The sequence below is a fragment of the Pseudophryne corroboree genome, chromosome 2 (assembly GCF_028390025.1).
Source record: "Pseudophryne corroboree isolate aPseCor3 chromosome 2, aPseCor3.hap2, whole genome shotgun sequence".
Classification (NCBI taxonomy): Eukaryota; Metazoa; Chordata; class Amphibia; order Anura; family Myobatrachidae; genus Pseudophryne; species Pseudophryne corroboree.
The window spans coordinates 918,369,974-918,393,934 of record NC_086445.1 but is presented as its reverse complement, the minus strand read 5'-3'; the positions used below and the strand labels follow the sequence as shown (position 1 = coordinate 918,393,934).

Sequence of the window (23,961 nt, the reverse complement as noted above, 5' to 3'; positions counted from 1 at the left end):
TACATTGTATGTATGTATGTATGTATGTATGTATGTATGTATGTATGCATGTCTTATATCACCAAAGTGATGTGCCATTTGACAAAACCTATGGGTGGATTGGCATCCATAAAATGCCTATGCTTGCCAATATAGGGGTAAATGGCGGGTTTGATGGATGTTATAAAGGCGCAATCATCAAAGGATTGCACCTTTTATACATCAGGCAGAGTCATTAGGAACTTACAGATGCCTGTAATCGCAGGCTATTACATTTACCACATAATCTATGTTATGTATTATGCAGAACTATGCTGCTGTGCCGCATGCTTGTATCATATGCCTGTATTCTGCGTATTGTAATTCTGTTTTTTTCTATTATATCGATTTAGATTCTTATACTTGTTATGAGTATGACACCTAATTGTACTCATGCGTTACCTTAATTTTATGTTTTGATTGATAGTACCCTTAACTATATTTATGTATTATTGACTCCATTCTTGTACTTTTGAGTGTTCGGGCTGTGGAGTCTGCACACTTTATACATGAACAATGACAATTATATTAGTTATGTTAGGAATCTCCCATCCACTATCCTGTGCCTTCCTGTGCTTCAGCATTACAAGCAGGCATGGTATGCGGTTAATATAACGTCTGTCGGAATCCCGGCGTTCAAGATCCTTACGCCGGAATCCCGCCAGGCGGCTAAATGCTGGCAGTCGGAATCACAGCCTAGAATTCCTAGTCAGTGGTGGGCCTGATGCGTGGCGAGCCTGCGGGGGGGACTCGTTGTGCTCGCTGCCGGGATGCCGCCTTCGGGATACTGACAGCCAGGAACTCAACAGCTGGTTTATCATATGTATTCCACATGCATGTGTGGCTGCTTTCTCTGAAGTTTGTAAGACATTCTACATTGAATGTATAAAATACCTTTGAAGAAAAAGGCTTTCTCAGTGCCCTGGATATCATTGGCTGGCAGAGCAAAGGCAGCGTCAATATAATTTGGGATGTTCTTAAAGCCATCTTCAATATCACGGGGATAGTCAGAATCCAGGATCCCATCAGAAAACCGCCAGTACTGAATACCCTACAAAATCACAAGACAAAGCATGAGTATGACATTAAACATTATGGAGCCTTGGAGAGAGATAAAGTGGGTGGAGAGATAAAGTACCAGCAATACAAGGTAGATTAAGCTGCTCACAAATACAATTTGAATCAAACAATCCAAGATTTATTTGGAAGTTACTATTTAGCACTGCAGCACGACATACTCTGTAATATCACCCATGGGCGTATTTATCTTTACAAATATTAAGGGGCTTACTTATTGACATTACTTTTCACACCCTTTTCACATTATTTTAGTATCACCTGAATATATGAAAGGGCATTTGGAGCAGTTTTCATGAAAAACTGCTCCAAACCCTTTAATTGTCATTTTTTTAGTAAGCCAATAATGATTTGTGCCCTGTGATAATTTTGCCAGCTCAGGCTGGCGAGATCACAGGGCAGCACTGTGATGTACACCCTTTGTCCAGTTTTTTCTGCCCCCTGGCAGAGAAAGCTGTGAGGGGTCCGGGCTCCAGTGATCAGCTCTGTGTGTCCCATGGACACTCAAGCTGATCACAGTGTAAAAAAATAAAAAGCAAAAACATGCCAGTCCAGGGAGCCGGTGTCCGCTGCCCCGGCGAGCGCTGCCGGATGCCAGGTCCCCCATATGCTCTGCTGTGACCCCGGTGCAGTAAAGTGACGCTTTACAGCACTGGGGGTCACAGCGCAGAAGAAGGACTAGTAAGTATGAATCCGGGGCGGGGCCTTTATCCAGTGCGGGGGTAGTTGCAATGGAGGGGGGAACCAGTGGCGGCGGTTGCGACGAGCGGCAGCGCATGTGCAGCAGGCCAATGGGGTAAAATGTGGAAAAATACCCCGATGATGCTGTGAAGAGGTATCGCAAGGACAGAGCTTGACTGCAAGCTCTGTACCTGCATGCGATAATTGATACATCCATGCGATATACTAAATTATCGCAGTGCGAATTTGGTCATCAGATGTGGATGGTGATAAATAGACCTCTTAGATACCCCAAATGTATGTACAGGGGACCAAAGCAGATATCTGCTGCAGTCGCCCATTCTTGCTTGCAGAAGCAGCCCCCAGTAGGGTTTTATGAAGGCTTCTTTTTGCCAAATTTACAAAGCTCCAGATGCTGGTAGCCGTTGTAGCCTATGGGCTACAGATTGCAAAATTATCCATAGAATCCCTCCACTGCACTTTCCACTCGCACATGTGCGCCCAGGTCCCGAAGGAGAAGTGATTGCATTCACTTCTAACTAGAGATGTGCAGTTCAGACTTTAGGAAATCCGAGCCCCACCCAAACTTCCAGTGTCTGAGTAAATCAGTGCCCCGGCTCGGGTTTTCCCACCTGGCTTGGATTCCAAATCAAGGCAAAATGTAATCATTCCAGCGTGAAAATTTTGCGGGTTTTGGATTCGGTATAAGGCCACTGTGATTTGAGAGCAATGCTGTGTGCTGTGTGCTGTGTGCTGTGCTATGCTGTGCTGTGTCCACCCACAAGTGCTATGCTGTGTATATCCACAAGTGACTGTGCTGTGTCCATCCACAAGTGGCTGTGCTGTGTCCATCCACTCCCTGCCCCTGTGTCCATCCACAAGTGGCTCAGCTGTGTCCTTCCACAAGTGGCTGTGCTGTGTATATCCACAAGTGGCTGTGCTGTGTATATCCACTCCCTGTGCCTGAGTCCACCCACAAGTGGCTGTGCTGTGTCCATCCACAAGTGGCTGTGCTGTGTCCATCCACAAGTGGCTGTGCTGTGTCCATCCACTCCATGTCCATCCACACTAGTGGCTGTGCTGTGTCCATCCACAAGTGGCTGTGTGTATCCACAAATGGCTGTGCTGTGTATATCCACTCATTGTGCCTGTGTCCATCCACAAGTGGCTATGCTGTGTCCATCCACGAGTGGCTGTGCTGTGTCCGTCCACTCCCTGTCCATTCACAAGTGGCTGTGCTGTGTCCATCCACAAGTGGCTGTGCTGTGTGTATCCAAAAGTGGCTGTGCTGTGTATATCCACTCCCTGTGCCTATGTCCATCCACAAGCCGCTGTGCCTGTGTCCATCCACAAGTGGCTGTGCTGTGTCCATCCACTCCCTGTCACTGTGTCCAGTCCCCTTAGCCTAATTATGCTGTCACAAAGTGGTGCTGCACTGACTCCGCAGGCCATACCCCAATGTGTTCAGATATAAGCAGTGTTACTCCGCAGTGTGAGCTACGAAAAAAGTTTGTGCGACCTGTGTGCACTGTACCCCAGTCCATCTGTTCTCATATATATATAATAGCCCTTTGAATCCTCGCAGTGTGAGCTGAGCTGGCATCTTGGCACTGACTGAAAAAAGGACCCAATTCTGTGGTTTTAGCTTTTTTTTAAATGAATTTAAAAAAATAATACATATTCAAAACCAGTGAGGCAGTTTTAGCAAAACCAAAACCTGACAACTAATTAGAACCAAAACCAGCATAAACGTCTCTACTTGTGTTCTAACACAATGCAGGGACAGGCTACTTTAGGATTCTCTGTCCCTACAGGTGTATTTTAATTCATTCCAGCGATCAATAATTTCTTATTGCCGTGAATAGCTTTGATAAGAAATTATAATTATCGGGTCTAAAATCCAATAATTAATAAATATGCCCTGAAAAACAACTACATAGATTGGATTATTGGAGCTGCCCTGTGTAAAGATGGAGTATTTCAGTTAAGTTAAAATAAATGTACTTGTCTGTGAGAGGCCACCCATATGGTTAATGCATTTTCAAACAAGAGCTTCATCATGAAGATCAAAAAACAGTCAGAGCAAATACAAAAAAAAGTTTATTTTATATTATATATTCTGTCCGGGTAAGGCTATAAGAAAATTTCATAGACATTTAATTTCTGCTGAAGCTCTGCCAGTTTCACCAAAAAATGGAGAAAACCTGGCACAAGTGTGAATTTGTCTAGAACAGGCTGTCTTCTAAAATGGGCTAACCTTGTAAGAAAATACTTGCTATGGAGGCCACCAAGAGTTAAATCCTTCCATAGGACATCAATACAAACTTCACAAATTTGTTCTTTATAGGAGGTTGGCAGTAAGAATAACATTGTTGAAAAAAGCCCTTTTAGTTTAACAATAAGCCTGTGGGAGACCCACGTATTAATTGGATGAGAATTCTGTTGGTGCATATTTTGGAGTCTAAGATTTTACATTATCCCAAGAATACTGGAGCATATTATGTATCAAAGCTTAGAGAGGGATAAAGTGGAGAGAGATAAAGTACCAACCAATCAGCACCTATGATTTTTCAAACACAGCCTGTTAACTAACAGGAGCTGATATCTCTCTCCTCTTTATCTCTTTGGAGGCTTTGATGATATACCCCATAGTCCGTCCGGACTTTCCATTGGTGAAGCGCAGCCATGATAGCCGAGGGAGCTTCTCTGCTTCAAGGACAAGACTGGAACATGGATCAAAGTGGAAGTAAAACATATGGAGGTAAATTATACGAAACAAGAAATAGGCAAATCTTGGAGTAAAAATTTTGCTGTCAGCAATGACCTAGGACTTGTCAGAACATTTATATCCCAGCAGGACAATCAATGACCCAAAGCAAAAGACAGGTTAGAGTGGCTTAAATACCCAAAAATAAAATAAATCAATGTACGTATCCCGTCAGTCAGGATGCCGAAGGTCCTCAGAATATAGACAGCAGCATCCCAATGGTCAGAATCCCAACACATTCTGGTAAGTAAACTAACCCTATACCTTACCAACCCCATAACCCTAACCTTCCCTACCTGCAGCCTAACCCTCCCGCAGCCTGTCCCTAACCCTGCCCTCCTGCAGCCTAACCCTAACCCTCCCCTCCCGCAGCCTGTCCCTAACCCTGCCCTCCTGCAGCCTAACCCTAACCCTCCCCCTAACCCTGCCCTCCTGCAGCCTAACCCTCCCCTCCCACAGCCTGTCCCTAACCCTGCCTTACTGCAACCTAACCATAACCCTCCCCACCCACAGCCTGTCCCTAACCCTGCCCTCCTGCAACCTAACCCTAACCCTCCCCTCCCACAGCCTCTCCCTAACCCTAACCCTGCCCTCCTGCAGCCTAACACTAACCCTCCCCTCCCACAGCCTGTCCCTAACCCTGCCCTCCTGCAACCTAACCCTAACTCTCCCCTCCCACAGCCTCTCCCTAACCCTAACCCTGCCCTCCTGCAGCCTAACCCTACCCCTTCCTCTGATACTTATGTTTGGGATTGTGACCGTTGGGATTCTGGGTAGTATTAGGATTCTGATGTCTTCTGATCGCTGGCATCCTGATCCTGATTGTCTGGATGCCAACTACATCACCAAAAAAAAACATCTCAGTCCCATTAAGAATCTGTCAAATGTTTTTGAAATTGCTGTTCACTAACACTTCACATCCAACCTTATGGAACCCAAGCAATATCGCAAAGAATGATGGGCAAGCAATGGAGAGTCCAGAGCACCTGCCCATCTGGCCATCGGCCCTTCTGGCATTTGCCAGGAATGCCAGATGACCAGTCCGGCTCTGTGTGACATGATGTCTATGCTATGCAGAACCTACAGTATATCAAGTCTCCTTTTCCAGGTAGCCCTAATAAATTCTTATAAACTGTGTTTATTAATGTCTGTTATTAGATCTGATATTGGACTGTATACTAGAGATGAGCGGGTTCGGTTCCTCTGAATCCGAACCCGCCCGAACTTCAGGTTTTTTACACGGGTCCGAGCAGGCTCGGATCTTCCCGCCTTGCTCGGCTAACCCGAGCGCGCCCGAACGTCATCATCACGCTGTCGGATTCTCGCGAGGCTCGGATTCTATCGCGAGACTCGGATTCTATATAAGGAGCCGCGCGTCGCCGCCATTTTCACACGTGCATTGAGAGTCATAGGGAGAGGACGTGGCTGGCGTCCTCTCCGTTTAGAGAAGAGAGAGACACAGTATTTTGGGGAGCATTATTAGGAGGAGTACTACTATACTGTATACTACTATACTACTTGCTGAAGTGATATTTATAGATTAGATAGTGTGACTGTAAGTGTATTATCTGACTTGTGGGGGAGACACTGACAGTGGGGAGCAGTTAGAGTCTGAGAGCAGGACTCAGGAGTACATATAACGTACAGTGCACACTTTTGCTGCCAGAGTCAGTGCCACACTGCCATTGTTGTGACCACACTGACCACCAGTATAATAATATATTTTGTGATTGTCTGCTTAGGCCTCGGAGTACTAGTTGCAAGTTGCAACGTGACCTGAAGTGACCACCAGTTTAATAATCAATCACCACCAGTTTAATATATATATATATATATATATATATATATAATTGTATATAATATATATATATATATATATATATATATATATATATAATATTGTATACCACCTACCCGTGGTTTTTTTTTTTTCATTCTTCTTTATACATACTACTATAGTAGCTTACTGTAGCAGTCTGCGGTGCTGTGCTGACCTGACAGTGTCCAGCAGGTCCGTCATCAGTCATTACATAATAAATATATATAGTACCTGTCCGGCTGCAGTACTAGTGATATTATATTGATTTCATCTCATTATCAATAATTTATCATCCAGTCTAGACTCTATATTAGCAGCAGACACAGTACGTTAGTCCACGGCTGTAGCTACCTCTGTGTCGGCACTCGGCAGTCCATCCATAATTGTATACCACCTACCTGTGGTTTTTTCTTTCTTCTTTGTACATACTACTATAGTATAGTAGCTTACTGTAGCAGTCTGCGGTGCTGCTGAGCTGACAGTGTCCAGCAGGTCCGTCATCAGTCATCATTACCTAATAAATATATTATCTACCTGTCCGGCTGCAGTACTAGTGATATTATATATACATACATATATATATTGATTTCATCTCATTATCAATCATCCAGTCTATATTAGCAGCAGACACAGTACGTTAGTCCACGGCTGTAGCTACCTCTGTGTCGGCACTCGGCAGTCCATCCATAATTGTATACCACCTACCCGTGGTTTTTTTTTTTCTTTCTTCTTTGTACATACTACTATAGTATAGTAGCTTACTGTAGCAGTCTGCGGTGCTGCTGAGCTGACAGTGTCCAGCAGGTCCGTCATCAGTCATCATTACCTAATAAATATATATCTACCTGTCCGGCTGCATTACTAGTGATATTATATATACAAACATATATATATATATTGATTTCATCTCATTATCAATCATCCAGTCTATATTAGCAGCAGACACAGTACGTTAGTCCACGGCTGTAGCTACCTCTGTGTCGGCACTCGGCAGTCCATCCATAATTGTATACCACCTACCCGTGGTTTTTTTTTTTCTTTCTTCTTTGTACATACTACTATAGTATAGTAGCTTACTGTAGCAGTCTGCGGTGCTGCTGAGCTGACAGTGTCCAGCAGGTCCGTCATCAGTCATCATTACCTAATAAATATATATCTACCTGTCCGGCTGCAGTACTAGTGATATTATATATACATACATATATATATATTGATTTCATCTCATTATCAATCATCCAGTCTATATTAGCAGCAGACACAGTACGTTAGTCCACGGCTGTAGCTACCTCTGTGTCGGCACTCGGCAGTCCATCCATAATTGTATACCACCTACCCGTGGTTTTTTTTTTTTCTTTCTTCTTTGTACATACTACTATAGTATAGTAGCTTACTGTAGCAGTCTGCGGTGCTGCTGAGCTGACAGTGTCCAGCAGGTCCGTCATCAGTCATCATTACCTAATAAATATATATCTACCTGTCCGGCTGCAGTACTAGTGATATTATATATACATACATACATACATACATATATATATATATATATTGATTTCATCTCATTATCAATCATCCAGTCTATATTAGCAGCAGACACAGTACGTTAGTCCACGGCTGTAGCTACCTCTGTGTCGGCACTCGGCAGTCCATCCATAATTGTATACCACCTACCCGTGGTTTATTTTTTTTCTTTCTTCTTTGTACATACTACTATAGTATAGTAGCTTACTGTAGCAGTCTGCGGTGCTGCTGAGCTGACAGTGTCCAGCAGGTCCGTCATCAGTCATCATTACCTAATAAATATATTATCTACCTGTCCGGCTGCAGTACTAGTGATATTATATATACATACATATATATATATTGATTTCATCTCATTATCATCCAGTCTATATTAGCAGCAGACACAGTACGGTAGCCCACGGCTGTAGCTACCTCTGTGTCGGCACTCGGCAGTCCATCCATAATTGTATACCACCTACCCGTGGTTTTTTTTTTCTTTCTTCTTTGTACATACTACTATAGTATAGTAGCTTACTGTAGCAGTCTGCGGTGCTGCTGAGCTGACAGTGTCCAGCAGGTCCGTCATCAGTCATCATTACCTAATAAATATATTATCTACCTGTCCGGCTGCAGTACTAGTGATATTATATATACATACATATATATATATATTGATTTCATCTCATTATCAATCATCCAGTCTATATTAGCAGCAGACACAGTACGGTAGTCCACGGCTGTAGCTACCTCTGTGTCGGCACTCGGCAGTCCATCCATAATTGTATACCACCTACCCGTGGTTTTTTTTTTTCTTTCTTCTTTGTACATACTACTGTAGTATAGTAGCTTACTGTAGCAGTCTGCGGTGCTGCTGAGCTGACAGTGTCCAGCAGGTCCGTCATCAGTCATCATTACCTAATAAATATATTATCTACCTGTCCGGCTGCAGTACTAGTGATATTATATATACATACATATATATATATATTGATTTCATCTCATTATCAATCATCCAGTCTATATTAGCACTGCAGCAGACACAGTACGGTAGTCCACGGCTGTAGCTACCTCTGTGTCGGCACTCGGCAGTCCATCCATAAGTATACTAGTATCCATCCATCTCCATTGTTTACCTGAGGTGCCTTTTAGTTGTGCCTATTAAAATATGGAGAACAAAAATGTTGAGGTTCCAAAATTAGGGAAAGATCAAGATCCACTTCCACCTCGTGCTGAAGCTGCTGCCACTAGTCATGGCCGAGACGATGAAATGCCAGCAACGTCGTCTGCCAAGGCCGATGCCCAATGTCATAGTACAGAGCATGTCAAATCCAAAACACCAAATATCAGTAAAAAAAGGACTCCAAAACCTAAAATAAAATTGTCGGAGGAGAAGCGTAAACTTGCCAATATGCCATTTACCACACGGAGTGGCAAGGAACGGCTGAGGCCCTGGCCTATGTTCATGGCTAGTGGTTCAGCTTCACATGAGGATGGAAGCACTCAGCCTCTCGCTAGAAAACTGAAAAGACTCAAGCTGGCAAAAGCACCGCAAAGAACTGTGCGTTCTTCGAAATCCCAAATCCACAAGGAGAGTCCAATTGTGTCGGTTGCGATGCCTGACCTTCCCAACCCTGGACGTGAAAAGCATGCGCCTTCCACCATTTGCACGCCCCCTGCAAGTGCTGGAAGGAGCACCCGCAGTCCAGTTCCTGATAGTCAGATTGAAGATGTCAGTGTTGAAGTACACCAGGATGAGGAGGATATGGGTGTTGCTGGCGCTGGGGAGGAAATTGACAAGGAGGATTCTGATGGTGAGGTGGTTTGTTTAAGTCAGGCACCCGGGGAGACACCTGTTGTCCGTGGGAGGAATATGGCCGTTGACATGCCTGGTGAAAATACCAAAAAAATCAGCTCTTCGGTGTGGAAGTATTTCAACAGAAATGCGGACAACATTTGTCAAGCCGTGTGTTGCCTTTGTCAAGCTGTAATAAGTAGGGGTAAGGACGTTAACCACCTCGGAACATCCTCCCTTATACGTCACCTGCAGCGCATTCATAATAAGTCAGTGACAAGTTCAAAAACTTTGGGCGACAGCGGAAGCAGTCCACTGACCAGTAAATCCCTTCCTCTTGTAACCAAGCTCACGCAAACCACCCCACCAACTCCCTCAGTGTCAATTTCCTCCTTCCCCAGGAATGCCAATAGTCCTGCAGGCCATGTCACTGGCAATTCTGACGAGTCCTCTCCTGCCTGGGATTCCTCCGATGCATCCTTGCGTGTAACGCCTACTGCTGCTGGCGCTGCTGTTGTTGCTGCTGGGAGTCGATGGTCATCCCAGAGGGGAAATCGTAAAACCACTTTTACTACTTCCACCAAGCAATTGACTGTCCAACAGTCCTTTGCGAGGAAGATGAAATATCACAGCAGTCATCCTGCTGCAAAGCGGATAACTGAGGCCTTGGCATCCTGGGTGGTGAGAAACGTGGTTCCGGTATCCATCATTACTGCAGAGCCAACTAGAGACTTGTTGGAGGTACTGTGTCCCCGGTACCAAATACCATCTAGGTTCCATTTCTCTAGGCAGGCGATACCGAAAATGTACACAGACCTCAGAAAAAGAGTCACCAGTGTCCTAAAAAATGCAGCTGTATCCAATGTCCACTTAACCACGGACATGTGGACAAGTGGAGCAGGGCAGGGTCAGGACTATATGACTGTGACAGCCCACTGGGTAGATGTATGGACTCCCGCCGCAAGAACAGCAGCGGCGGCACCAGTAGCAGCATCTCGCAAACACCAACTCTTTCCTAGGCAGGCTACGCTTTGTATCACCGCTTTCCAGAATACGCACACAGCTGAAAACCTCTTACGGCAACTGAGGAAGATCATCGCGGAATGGCTTACCCCAATTGGACTCTCCTGTGGATTTGTGGCATCGGACAACGCCAGCAATATTGTGTGTGCATTAAATATGGGCAAATTCCAGCACGTCCCATGTTTTGCACATACCTTGAATTTGGTGGTGCAGAATTTTTTAAAAAACGACAGGGGCGTGCAAGAGATGCTGTCGGTGGCCAGAAGAATTGCGGGACACTTTCGGCGTACAGGCACCACGTACAGAAGACTGGAGCACCACCAAAAACTACTGAACCTGCCCTGCCATCATCTGAAGCAAGAAGTGGTAACGAGGTGGAATTCAACCCTCTATATGCTTCAGAGGTTGGAGGAGCAGCAAAAGGCCATTCAAGCCTATACAATTGAGCACGATATAGGAGGTGGAATGCACCTGTCTCAAGCGCAGTGGAGAATGATTTCAACGTTGTGCAAGGTTCTGATGCCCTTTGAACTTGCCACACGTGAAGTCAGTTCAGACACTGCCAGCCTGAGTCAGGTCATTCCCCTCATCAGGCTTTTGCAGAAGAAGCTGGAGACATTGAAGGAGGAGCTAACACGGAGCGATTCCGCTAGGCATGTGGGACTTGTGGATGGAGCCCTTAATTCGCTTAACAAGGATTCACGGGTGGTCAATCTGTTGAAATCAGAGCACTACATTTTGGCCACCGTGCTCGATCCTAGATTTAAAGCCTACCTTGGATCTCTCTTTCCGGCAGACACAAGTCTGCTGGGGTTGAAAGACCTGCTGGTGAGAAAATTGTCAAGTCAAGCGGAACGCGACCTGTCAACATCTCCTCCTTCACATTCTCCCGCAACTGGGGGTGCGAGGAAAAGGCTCAGAATTCCGGGCCCACCCGCTGGCGGTGATGCAGGGCAGTCTGGAGCGACTGCTGATGCTGACATCTGGTCCGGACTGAAGGACCTGACAACGATTACGGACATGTCGTCTACTGTCACTGCATATGATTCTCTCACCATTGAAAGAATGGTGGAGGATTATATGAGTGACCGCATCCAAGTAGGCACGTCACACAGTCCGTACTTATACTGGCAGGAAAAAGAGGCAATTTGGAGGCCCTTGCACAAACTGGCTTTATTCTACCTAAGTTGCCCTCCCACAAGTGTGTACTCCGAAAGAGTGTTTAGTGCCGCCGCTCACCTTGTCAGCAATCGGCGTACGAGGTTACATCCAGAAAATGTGGAGAAGATGATGTTCATTAAAATGAATTATAATCAATTCCTCCGTGGAGACATTGACCAGCAGCAATTGCCTCCACAAAGTACACAGGGAGCTGAGATGGTGGATTCCAGTGGGGACGAATTGATAATCTGTGAGGAGGGGGATGTACACGGTGATATATCGGAGGATGATGATGAGGTGGACATCTTGCCTCTGTAGAGCCAGTTTGTGCAAGGAGAGATTAATTGCTTCTTTTTTGGTGGGGGTCCAAACCAACCCGTCATTTCAGTCACAGTCGTGTGGCAGACCCTGTCACTGAAATGATGGGTTGGTTAAAGTGTGCATGTCCTGTTTATACAACATAAGGGTGGGTGGGAGGGCCCAAGGACAATTCCATCTTGCACCTCTTTTTTCTTTAATTTTTCTTTGCGTCATGTGCTGTTTGGGGAGGGTTTTTTGGAAGGGCCATCCTGCGTGACACTGCAGTGCCACTCCTAGATGGGCACGGTGTTTGTGTCGGCCACTAGGGTCGCTTATCTTACTCACACAGCTACCTCATTGCGACTCTTTTTTTCTTTGCGTCATGTGCTGTTTGGGGAGGGTTTTTTGGAAGGGCCATCCTGCGTGACACTGCAGTGCCACTCCTAGATGGGCCCGGTGTTTGTGTCGGCCACTAGGGTCGCTTATCTTACTCACACAGCTACCTCATTGCGACTCTTTTTTTCTTTGCGTCATGTGCTGTTTGGGGAGGGTTTTTTGGAAGGGCCATCCTGCGTGACACTGCAGTGGCACTCCTAGATGGGCCCGGTGTTTGTGTCGGCCACTAGGGTCGCTTATCTTACTCACACAGCTACCTCATTGCGCCTCTTTTTTTCTTTGCGTCATGTGCTGTTTGGGGAGGGTTTTTTGGAAGGGCCATCCTGCGTGACACTGCAGTGCCACTCCTAGATGGGCACGGTGTTTGTGTCGGCCACTAGGGTCGCTTATCTTACTCACACAGCTACCTCATTGCGCCTCTTTTTTTCTTTGCGTCATGTGCTGTTTGGGGAGGGTTTTTTGGAAGGGCCATCCTGCGTGACACTGCAGTGCCACTCCTAGATGGGCACGGTGTTTGTGTCGGCCACTAGGGTCGCTTATCTTACTCACACAGCTACCTCATTGCGCCTCTTTTTTTCTTTGCGTCATGTGCTGTTTGGGGAGGGTTTTTTGGAAGGGCCATCCTGCGTGACACTGCAGTGCCACTCCTAGATGGGCACGGTGTTTGTGTCGGCCACTAGGGTCGCTTATCTTACTCACACAGCTACCTCATTGCGCCTCTTTTTTTCTTTGCGTCATGTGCTGTTTGGGGAGGGTTTTTTGGAAGGGCCATCCTGCGTGACACTGCAGTGCCACTCCTAGATGGGCACGGTGTTTGTGTCGGCCACTAGGGTCGCTTATCTTACTCACACAGCTACCTCATTGCGCCTCTTTTTTTCTTTGCGTCATGTGCTGTTTGGGGAGGGTTTTTTGGAAGGGCCATCCTGCGTGACACTGCAGTGCCACTCCTAGATGGGCCAGGTGTTTGTGTCGGCCACTAGGGTCGCTTATCTTACTCACACAGCTACCTCATTGCGCCTCTTTTTCTTTGCGTCATGTGCTGTTTGGGGAGGGTTTTTTGGAAGGGCCATCCTGCGTGACACTGCAGTGCCACTCCTAGATGGGCACGGTGTTTGTGTCGGCCACTAGGGTCGCTTAGCTTAGTCATCCAGCGACCTAGGTGCAAATTTTAGGACTAAAAATAATATTGTGAGGTGTGAGGTATTCAGAATAGACTGAAAATGAGTGGAAATTATGGTTTTTGAGGTTAATAATACTTTGGGATCAAAATGACCCCCAAATTCTATGATTTAAGCTGTTTTTTAGTGTTTTTAAAAAAAAACACCGAATCCAAAACACACCCGAATCCGACAAAAAAAATTCGGTGAGGTTTTGCCAAAACGCGGTCGAACCCAAAACACGGCCGCGGAACCGAACCCAAAACCAAAACACAAAACCCGAAAAATTTCAAGTGCACATCTCTACTACACTACTGATGCAATAGTGACCTATGTAAATCTTGTGTGTAGAACACCCAGAATACAAGATACTTCTTTGTGTGTTTTTGTTGTTGTTGTTGTTGTTGTTTGTTTTGTTTTTTAGGGTATTGTATATCAGAAAGTAGGCATCTGTGCCAAAAGACAACATAAGATGCACTCAGAGATGCTTTTAGCATGGCCATGTGTATATTTCAGATCACTAAATTGTTATTTCACTGTGAGATTTTCACATCTCATTCTGAATGCAGTCCTCAAGAGTCACATCATGTCAACTTCATGCTTAAGGGAAAATGCTTGTGTCATCCTCCAGGGGGCCTCTCTCATGCATTAATGGTTCTCAGTGTTTCTGGAAATCACACAGACAGCTCCATCAGCAACTCTGTGTTCTACTTTCTAACAGTCTCTTTGTCAGATATGCACACTTTAAATACTAATGAAACCATTCTTAAATGTTAAAATATCAATTTTGATCACGTTATTTTTCGCACTCACATACTCAAAGACATTGGGCCAATTTTGCCGGTAATAATGTAGCATATTTGGCTAGCATAAGATGAAGAAGAAGAAGAAGAAGAAGAAGAAGAGATAATTAGCTAATATGCCCAGTTTCCACGAAGCAAAGGTTTGCTGGGCGGAATATTCTACCCCCTTTCATCCCTTTAGGAGTCGAATTTGGAAAAATCCCTGCTTATTGTTATTGGGTGGCTGCAAATAGCTGTCACAGTTTCCAGACCACCCAGCAGGTCACATGTTCTAGGTCACCCAGCAGCATACTTGCCTACCCTCCCGGAATGGGCAGGAGGCTCCCGAAACACGGGTGACCCTCCCGGCCCCCCGGAAGAGCAGGCAAGTTTCCCGATTTCCGGGGGTCACCCCCTTCCCGCCGCCCACTTAGCGAGTAAAGTAGGCGGTTCGGGCAGGCGATGACGCGATTCTTGTTGAATCGCGTCAACATAACCACGCCCCCTGCTGTATAATGCCAGTAATAGCGGCATTACACAGCAGGAGGCGTGGCTTAAATGACGTGATCCAGAAGCCACACCCCCGTTCTGCCTCTGGTCCGCCCCCGTTCCGCCTCTGGTCCGCCCCCCTGTCACGTCACCTCACTGCCCGCCCCCTGCTGAGCCGACCGGCTGCTCTCTCCCGGAGAGAGCAGCCCAGAAGTCGGCGACTATGCTCAGCAGGTGTACAGGGAGAGCTCACCAACTGTCACATTTTCCAATGGTCGGGAAACTGCGCATGTGCAGGACCGGTTTGCCGATTGACAGGCAGAGGCATATGGGAGGGGTGAGGGTGGACGGCATTGCCGAAAATGGGGGCGTGTTGTCCCCATTTTCCGGGAGTGGCGAGGCCAGGGACTGCAGACACAGTTTCCTTGGCCTCACAAGCTGCACTACAACGGCAAGCCTGAGTAAGCTCGGGCATACTCAGCCTGCCGTCGCAGATGAACATGGCGGTTGCAATCGCATCGCAATTGCAAGAAGAAGGCGGTATGCACGTTCTCCTGAATTTGGTCGCAAAGGATTGCATTTGCAAAGCTTGCTTTGCAATTGCAATTCTTACTGAATTAGGCCCCAAGACCTTTAATTTGGTATATGATGTTCCCTGCTCATACAACAGCAGCATAGAAATATGTAACTCATAAAAGTCGTCTTTGTACTAAGCTGTGGAGAGAGATAAAGTGAACAGAAATAAAGTACCAACCAACCATCTCCCAACTGTCATTTTTCAAACATAGGGGGTAATTCTGAGTTGATCGCAGCAGGAATTTTGTTAGCAGTTGGGTAAAACCATGTGCACTGCAGGTGGGGCAGATATAACATGTGCAGAGAGAGTTAGATTTGGGTGGGTTATTTTATTTCTGTGCAGGGTAAATACTGGCTGCTTTATTTTTACACTGCAAATTAGATTGCAGATTGAACACACCCCACCCAAATCTAACTCTCTCTGCACATGTTATATCTGCCCCACCTGCAGTGCACATGGTTTTGCCCAACTGCTAACAAAATTCCTGCTGCGTTCAACTTGGAATTACCCCCATAGCCTGTAACATTGCAGATAGGACCTGATTGGCTGGTACTTAATCTCTGTCCACTTTGGTCCCTTTTTACTACAATCCGCATTTCAAATGCGGTTGTAGTGTGATATTTTTGCCTAAATGTGCATTGCAAATGTAAAAAATGTCACTTGAATGTATCAAAATTCTCATGCAGGGACAGAGCTTGCGGGAAAGCTCTGTGCATGTTGGGGGTAATTCAGACCAAGGGTGTTGTCAGCAGAGCCAGGCAGCAGTGTGCTGCGCATCCGTGGAGACACTCTTACTGTATTTTTCCAGAAAATACAGTGAGAAGTTTGCGGAAGGGAATAACGGGGGTAATTCAGAGTTGATCGTAGCAGCAAATTTGGGTGGGTTATTTTGTTTCTGTGCAGGGTAAGTACTGGCTGCTTTATTTTTACACTGCAAATTAGATTTCAGTTTGAACACACCCCACCCAAATCTAACTCTCTCTGCACATGTTATATCTGCCACACCTGCAGTCAGTGGCGGTTCTTGCCACGGGCAAGCAGGACTTTTGCCCGGGGCGCCGCCTTCCGGAGGGCGCTGGCGCCATCCGGAGGGCGCCGCACCGTGGCAAGATCCGCCACTGCTGCCCGCTGTGTCCCCCGTCCGCTGCCCGCTGTCGTCCCCGTCGTCTCCTGTGAAGGGAACTAGACGCTATGCGTCTAGTTTCCCTTCGTGGAGAGTAACTGCTGAGCGGTGCACGATGACGTCATCGCGCACCGCACAGCAAAGGTCCTCTCCACGAAGGGAACTAGACGCATAGCGTCTAGTTTCTCTTCGTGGAGAGGACCTTTTGCTGTGCGGTGCGCGATGACGTCATCGCGCACCGCTCAGCATTCAAGCGGCGCTTTCAATGTACAGGGGGCGTGACTCACCACGCCCCCTGTATTAGGCCACGCCCCTTCTCTGCCCGGGGCGCTCTGCGCCCTTGAACCGGCCCTGCCTGCAGTGCACATGGTTTTGCCCAACTGCTAACAAATTTGCTGCTGCGATCAACTTGGAATTACCCCCGTTATTCCCTTCCGCAAACTTCTCACTGTATTTTCTGGAAAAATACAGTAAGAGTGTCTCCACGGATGCACAGCACACTGCTGCCTGCCTCTGCTAACAACACCCTCGGTCACATTATTTTAGTAAAATATGCCGGTTTATCTCTCTCCAAGGCTTAGTAGCTTAGCCGTACAGTATTTGATTGGACAGATGAGTAACCCATAAGATTCCCATATATAAATAGAGTTTTCAGGGACATATCTAGGCAGCTCTCTCAGCTCTGGCACTCCCTACCACACATGACCTGCCAGGCGCCAATTCCAGCCCTCAAGTGGTTTCTTTCGTTTTTAGGGGTCTATTTTTTAACATTATTCTTACTAAAATAATGTGGAAAAGGGTGTTTTCACACCCTTTTTACATTATTTTAGTATCACCTAAATGTATTAAAGGGCATTTGGAGCAGTTTTCATGAAAAACTGCTCCAAACCCTTTAATTCACTTTTTTTTAGTAACCCACATCGCATTCCCCATACTTATAATGGGAAATGTGATGTCGCCGAATTTACTAAAAAAATTTTTTGAAAAAATACCGCAGCTCAGGCTGGCGAGTTCACAGGGCAACACTGCGATAAGCACCCTTTTGCCCAGCTTTCTCTGCCCCTGGAAGAGAAAGCTGAGTGGGGACCCAGCTCCAGAGATCAGCTATGTGTGTCTGATGGACACACAAGCTGATCACAGTGTAAAAAACAAACAAAAAAAAAGTACAAAAACAAACAAAACATACTCACCTGTCCAGGGAGCCGGTGTCCACTGCTCCGGTGAGTGCTGCCGGGCGCCGGGTCCCCCATATGCTGCAATGTTACCCCGGTGCAGTAAAGTGATGCTGCAAAACGGCAGCGCACTTTACAGCACCGGGGGTCACAGCGCAACAGAAGGACCCGACGCCCGGCAGCCTCCTAAAGCAGCGCGGACCAGCTCCCTGGACTGGTGAGTATATTATCCTGCTGGGGTGGTGTCCGCAGCGCATGGTGGTAGTCGCGATGGGTGGGGTGGGGTCGACTGGGTGGCAGCTTTAGCGGCGATGTCGGCGGGGGCGGCGCATGCGCACCAGGACATCAGGGTATTTTTTACAAACAATACCCCGATGATGCTGCGAAGAGGCATCGCAGGGACAGAGCTTGACCGCAAGCTCTGTTCCTGCATGCGATAATTGATACATCCCTGCAATGTAATCAGTTATCGCAGTGCGAGTTGGGGCGATTTTATCACCTGTCATCCGCATCCTGGATGCGGATGGTGATAAATAGGCCCCTAAGCCAGAAACCTGCACTTGTTCCGTTGCAGGAAGTAAAAATTAGGAGGTATTTAAGGTTTACTGAACACCATAGAACTCTTGTGTTTCTGTTAAAAAGTAACAGCGTCTTTGATAAACTAGTTTATAAATGTGTTTTGTGTCTACTTTGTCAAAGGTTTAGAGGTCGTTTTATAAAACATTATTTTTACTAAAATAATGTGAAAAAGGGTATTTTCACACCCTTTTCACATTATTTTAGTATCACCTGAATGTAGTAAAGGGCTTTTGTAGCCGTTTCCATGAAAAACTGCACCAAACCCTTTTATTCACTTTTTTTTTAGTAACCCACATCGCATTCCCCATACTTATAATGGGAAATGCGATCTGACCAGATTTACTAAAAAAAAAAGTGAAAAAATACAGCAGTGTGCCCTGTGATAATCTCGCCAGCTCAGGCTGGCGGGATCACAGGGCAGCACTGCAATAGGCAGGCATTTGCCCAGCTTTCTCTGCCCCTGGCAGAGAAAGCTGAGCGGGTACCCGGTCCGATGGGTCCGGTCCGGTCCGATGGGTCCGGTCCGGTCCGATGTCCGATGGACACACAAGCTGATCACAGTGTAAAAAGAAAAAAAAAAAGAAAAACCCCCAACATACTCACCTGTCCAGGGAGCCGGTGTCCGCTGCTCCGGTGAGCGCTGCCGGGCGCCGGGTGCCCCATGTGCTGCAATGTGACCCCTGTGCAGTAAAGTGACCCTGCAAAGCGGCAGCACACTTTACAGCACCAGGGGTCACCACAGCACACAGGATCCAGCGCCCGGCAGAAGCAGCGCGGACCGTCTCCCTGGACAGGTGAGTAAATTGATCTGCTGGGGAAGGAGGTCTGCGGCGCGCGGGGATGGTTGCGACAGGGGGAGGGTCGACCGGCCAGCGGCGGTAGAGGTGATGTCGGAGGGGGCGGCGCATGCGCAGCAGGACATCGGGGTATTTTTAACGAAGAATACCCCGATGATGCTGCAGAGTGTCATCGCAGGGACAGAGCTTGGCCGCAAGCTCTGTCCCTGCATGCGATAATTGATACATCCCTGCGATGTAATCAATTATTGCAGTGCGAGTTTGGGCAATTTTGTCACCTGTCATCCGCATCCTGGATGCGTATGGTGATAAATAGGCCCCTTAATCACTAGAGTTCAATAAGACTTTCCTCTAGTCTCCAAACATTCACGTGTCCCCTGAAAACTCACCTCTTTAGGCAAGTTTTATCAAATTCCGGAACTGCCCACATAACCTATATAAACTTTCCTATCCAATTACATCCTCACTGTAGAGTCCACTCATATCCTCATAGAGGGGCAGATGTATTAAGCCTGGAGAAGGGCTAAAGAAGTGATTAAGCAGTGATAAGTGCAGTGATAACGCACCAGCCAGTCAGCTCCTAACTGTCATTTTTCAAATCCGTAATGACTGGATGGTGCGTTATCACCTTGCGCTTATCACTTCTTTATCACTTCTTTATCCTTTCTCCAGGTTAATATATCTACCCCTGAGTTTAAAAAATGACAGTTCCCGGCTCTTTGGTTTGTCCCTTGCTGCCGCCCGTAGTGCCCTGTTGCTAAGTGATATGGGGGCATGCCGCGAGTCCACGCCCCCATTTGCAGTGCCCACGCGCCCCCTTTGTCGTCGCATGCACACGGATGTCAGGGACGGAATGAGGCCCCAGTCCGTCTCTGCTTGTGGCCATATAATACAGACCACCAAGAACCTTTTTAATCTGGTGGACCTTTAAGCATCAGATAACACCTATCCTTGTGTATCAATGCCTAATTCCCTATAGATTGTATGCGTGCGAGCAGGGCCTTCCTACCTCTAAGGCAGTCTTGTTTTTTCACTGTTGTATGCAATTGTTTTATTTTATGTTATCACTGTTTCCAATTGTAAAGCGCAACAGAATTTGCTGCATAAGAAACTATTAATTAATAATAAATAAAGAGAGTTTGGATGGCTCCTGACACTCATTCTATCCATAAGTGGAAGGCTCTGGTTAATGAAACAGTAGGTCATGGGATTGCTGATGCCAATGTCGATTTGGCCTAAGCCTAGACTTAAATATTTGTTCTTTTTTGGGTCCAGCCATGGAACGAGATAAACTGTAGAGAGATAAAGTACCATGTTTGCTTGTTTTTTTCGTATTGAAAAATGTAATTACAATCACTTGATTTAAAGGTGAACTGCCCCTAAGTTGTGTCTGTACAGAGTCCCAGTTGCAATTTCAGATGCATGCACAGAGAAGTGTATTGACTATGTACCGGTCTTCCTGGGCTGTGACAGGGAGGTTGCTTAGCACACAGAGATGGTCCATCTTATGGGCGTGTTAGAATGTTGCCAACGTGTCTGTGAAAGTGGTTGCGTACACGGATGTACACAGGGATGGACCTTGTAGCCGGATTTGGGTGAAGTAGCAGATGGTCAACCGGCAATAGACGCATAGACGGACACAGCTGCATCCACCTCTGAATCAGCCACTATGGGTGTTAACTTTTAATAGCAAATAAAGAGCTTTACCTTGTTTTGTAAATCTCTACCCTTATCCAGGGCTGTCTCGGCAGCATTGTAGGCCCTGGGCAAAGCAATGCACTGGGGCCCCTACCTACTCATTCACGGGAATAAAAAAAAAAAAAAAAAACAATCAGAACATACCCCTCCTGTGGTCCTGCGCCATCTCTCCACATGTTTCCATTCAGTGAATGGCGGTCAGCACTCTGATTGCTGGATAGCTCCATCCATCCACCAATGAGCATGCTGACAGCAATTCACTGTCTGGCTGCAGGCAGGGAGGAAGGTAGAGAATGCTGCCTCACTGCTCTGATTGTGTGTAATTCACAATCAGAGCGGCCAGCAGCTTTTTCGAAGGCCCCTAGAACCGTGGGGCCCTGGTCAGCTGCCCAGTGTGCCCATAACATAAGATGGCCCTCCTTTTATCCAATCTATTATTAGGCCCACCCCAGAAACTAGTCATGGTACATTTCTTCCCGCCGGGACTTACAAAGAGGATGAAATAATGGCATTTAAATATAGTTATTACAACCGTAGTTACTCACCTTAAAAAGATAAGTCTTTCCCTGACAGTTCATACGCGTGAAGGCGGCATCTATTGGACCTTCTATACCCCACACATCCTTAATAAGCTTTGGGTATCCATCCAGCGCACGTTTGTCGTCGAGCTCATAAAAGTATTTACCTTTAGAAAAGAGTGAAGGAGTTATTTTACTTATACATGGCCTACCATATTGGTCAAGCTTATCATCTTATTGGACATAGAAAACAATGGTCAGACAGTTTGTAATTTCTATTCAGCTCGGTTTCAGTGCTTTTCATAGTCATGTGTCCCAGACTCAGTACCTCTAAAGGCATAGACGGAGCCATTTTTTAAGTTAGTGAAGGCATCAAAGGGTTTCCCACTGCACAGCTCCTCCGTGTAGTCTTTAGTCACAGGCTGATCAGGCTGCTCCGTCGTGGCCGGTACTTTTTGTTCCTCTGTCTCAAGTACAGGAAACGTGGTCACTTCTGTGGTTTCCACAAGGTCATTATCAGTTGACGGCATCATGGAAACTGGCGTACTTGTGTCATAGTTGTACTCATCTTCAGGAATGTCAAACACGTCTCCACGTGTTTCTGAAACAGAATAGGGTTTAGTCAGTTATGTTTACAGTATTTAGGATCCTTGTTGGTCATATTATAATATATTGTTGTAAGCACTTGGCACAGAGATTACTCCATTGGAGCTATTTGCCTTTCACTTGGTTGTGTGTTTAACAGAAATGGAGGACCTGACTATTTTACTACAGGGAGCAGCAGCTAAAATGTCACTGTTCATAACCTTTGCAAAAAAGTTGTTTAATTCAGTATTAGACCTATCACAACTGTCTAAAAACTCTCATTACTGCAGGCCGTTGACCTACAAGCTGTGCTGTCTGAGGCAACCAGGTCATTCTGCCTAGTATTGGACTGTCCTTGGCTAATAGATAGTATCCAATAACAGGATAAATACTCATTTACCTACAATATGAATAATTGCTGATCACATGACTTGAGATCTGTGTCACACATCGGGGTCTTAGGGCATCCCGAAACACTGCATCTCCATTGCAAACAAACAGTCCAGCTGCATGGGCATAGCCATATAGGATTCTGTTAGGTTATTCTCTCAGTCCAACCGGATTCCAGAAGCTGCACTCATATGATCTGACTATCCAGTGAGCTTCAGAGAACTCATATCATTTAGGGATGACCATCGATGGTTGTCATCGATGGCAGAACTGTGAGTGGCCATCGATTGTCACAGACTATGCTATGGGAGACCATCGATGGTTTTGCTCATCAATGGTTATCCCTGTTATTTCTGTGAATAACCCGCGGGCCAATCACATAGCCCGGGGACAGAGCTCCGAGTCCCGGCATCTTGTAAAAAAAATATATATGTATTCGTTTAGGCTAAGCCATCGATGGAGGGAAACCATCTGGTTCTCTCCCATTGATGGCAAAACCATTCGACATCGGCCTTAAACCATCACTGATTAGGAATCATTGATGGTCGATGATCATCCCTAATATTCTGATGAGGGTAGTTCCCTGTCTTCTGGCTTCAGTTGCTTTCTGCTCAGTTCCTGTGTTCTCAGCAAGTGCTCCATTTACACTAATTGCCTGTTTCTTAGCAAGTGTTCCATTTACACTTAGGGCTCAATCCAATTAACCTCGAGTTCATGGCGTCGTAAGTGCGGCTGTATGCGAATCCGGACTCCTGCGTATGCGCACTCTGCTGACCATGCAAGTGCGACGGCCATTGCTGGGGAGGGTCATTTTTCTAAAGTGTAGCCCATAGGTTATAATGGGCTAACACCATCTTCTGCAGAAAATCTGCTTACATACTTCCCAACATGACCCTCTCCAGGAGGGACACAATGCTCTTCTTCTGGACTTTTCTCTTAATTTATGATTGCCGGCACCTGTTTTGACCAGGTTAATGGATAAGAAAGGTGTTTCAGCACAGGTGAGGGCAATCATACATTAAAAGGGTAGTCTAGAACCAGAGCATTCTATCCCTCCTGGAGAGGGTCATGTTGGGAGGGATGTGCTTATACAATTGCCTGTCCCATACTTGCCTACCTGACCCTCTCCATGAGGGAGAAAATGCTCTGTTCCTGGACTTTGCTGGTAATGTATGGTAAGGTGATGGCAATCATACATTACCAGGAAAGTCCAGGAACAGAGCATTTTCTCCCTCATGGAGAGGGTCAGGTAGGCAAGTATGGGACAGGCAATTGTATAAGCACATCCCTCTAAACATGACCCTCTCCAGGAGGGATAGAATGCTCTGGTTCTAGACTACCCTTTTAATGTATGATTTCCCTCACCTGTGGTGAGCTAGTTAATTGATAAGAAAGGTGTTTCACCACAGGTGATGGCAATCATACATTACCAGGAAAGTCCGGGAACAGAGCATTTTCTCCCTCATGGAGAGGGTCAGGTAGGCAAGTATGGCCTGTCCACTGCAAGTGCCACAAGTAACTGCTCCAGCTGCTAGCACACTATCAGTTGTAGGTGACAGGTCT

General features: G+C 46.3%; 1 protein-coding gene across 1 annotated transcript in view; it reads right to left on the bottom strand.

Annotated features, from left to right (window-relative positions):
- The window catches only part of VTN (vitronectin), an 81,296-nt gene that overhangs the window by 39,041 nt on the left and 18,294 nt on the right, over positions 1-23,961 (bottom strand). Inside the window, exons 3-5 of the mRNA XM_063956140.1 lie at positions 21,752-22,024; positions 21,451-21,590; positions 913-1,069 (exon numbers count right to left, since the gene is read on the bottom strand). Of these exons, the coding sequence (XP_063812210.1) occupies positions 913-1,069; positions 21,451-21,590; positions 21,752-22,024 (570 nt within the window). The remainder of the gene's footprint in view (positions 1-912; positions 1,070-21,450; positions 21,591-21,751; positions 22,025-23,961) is intronic.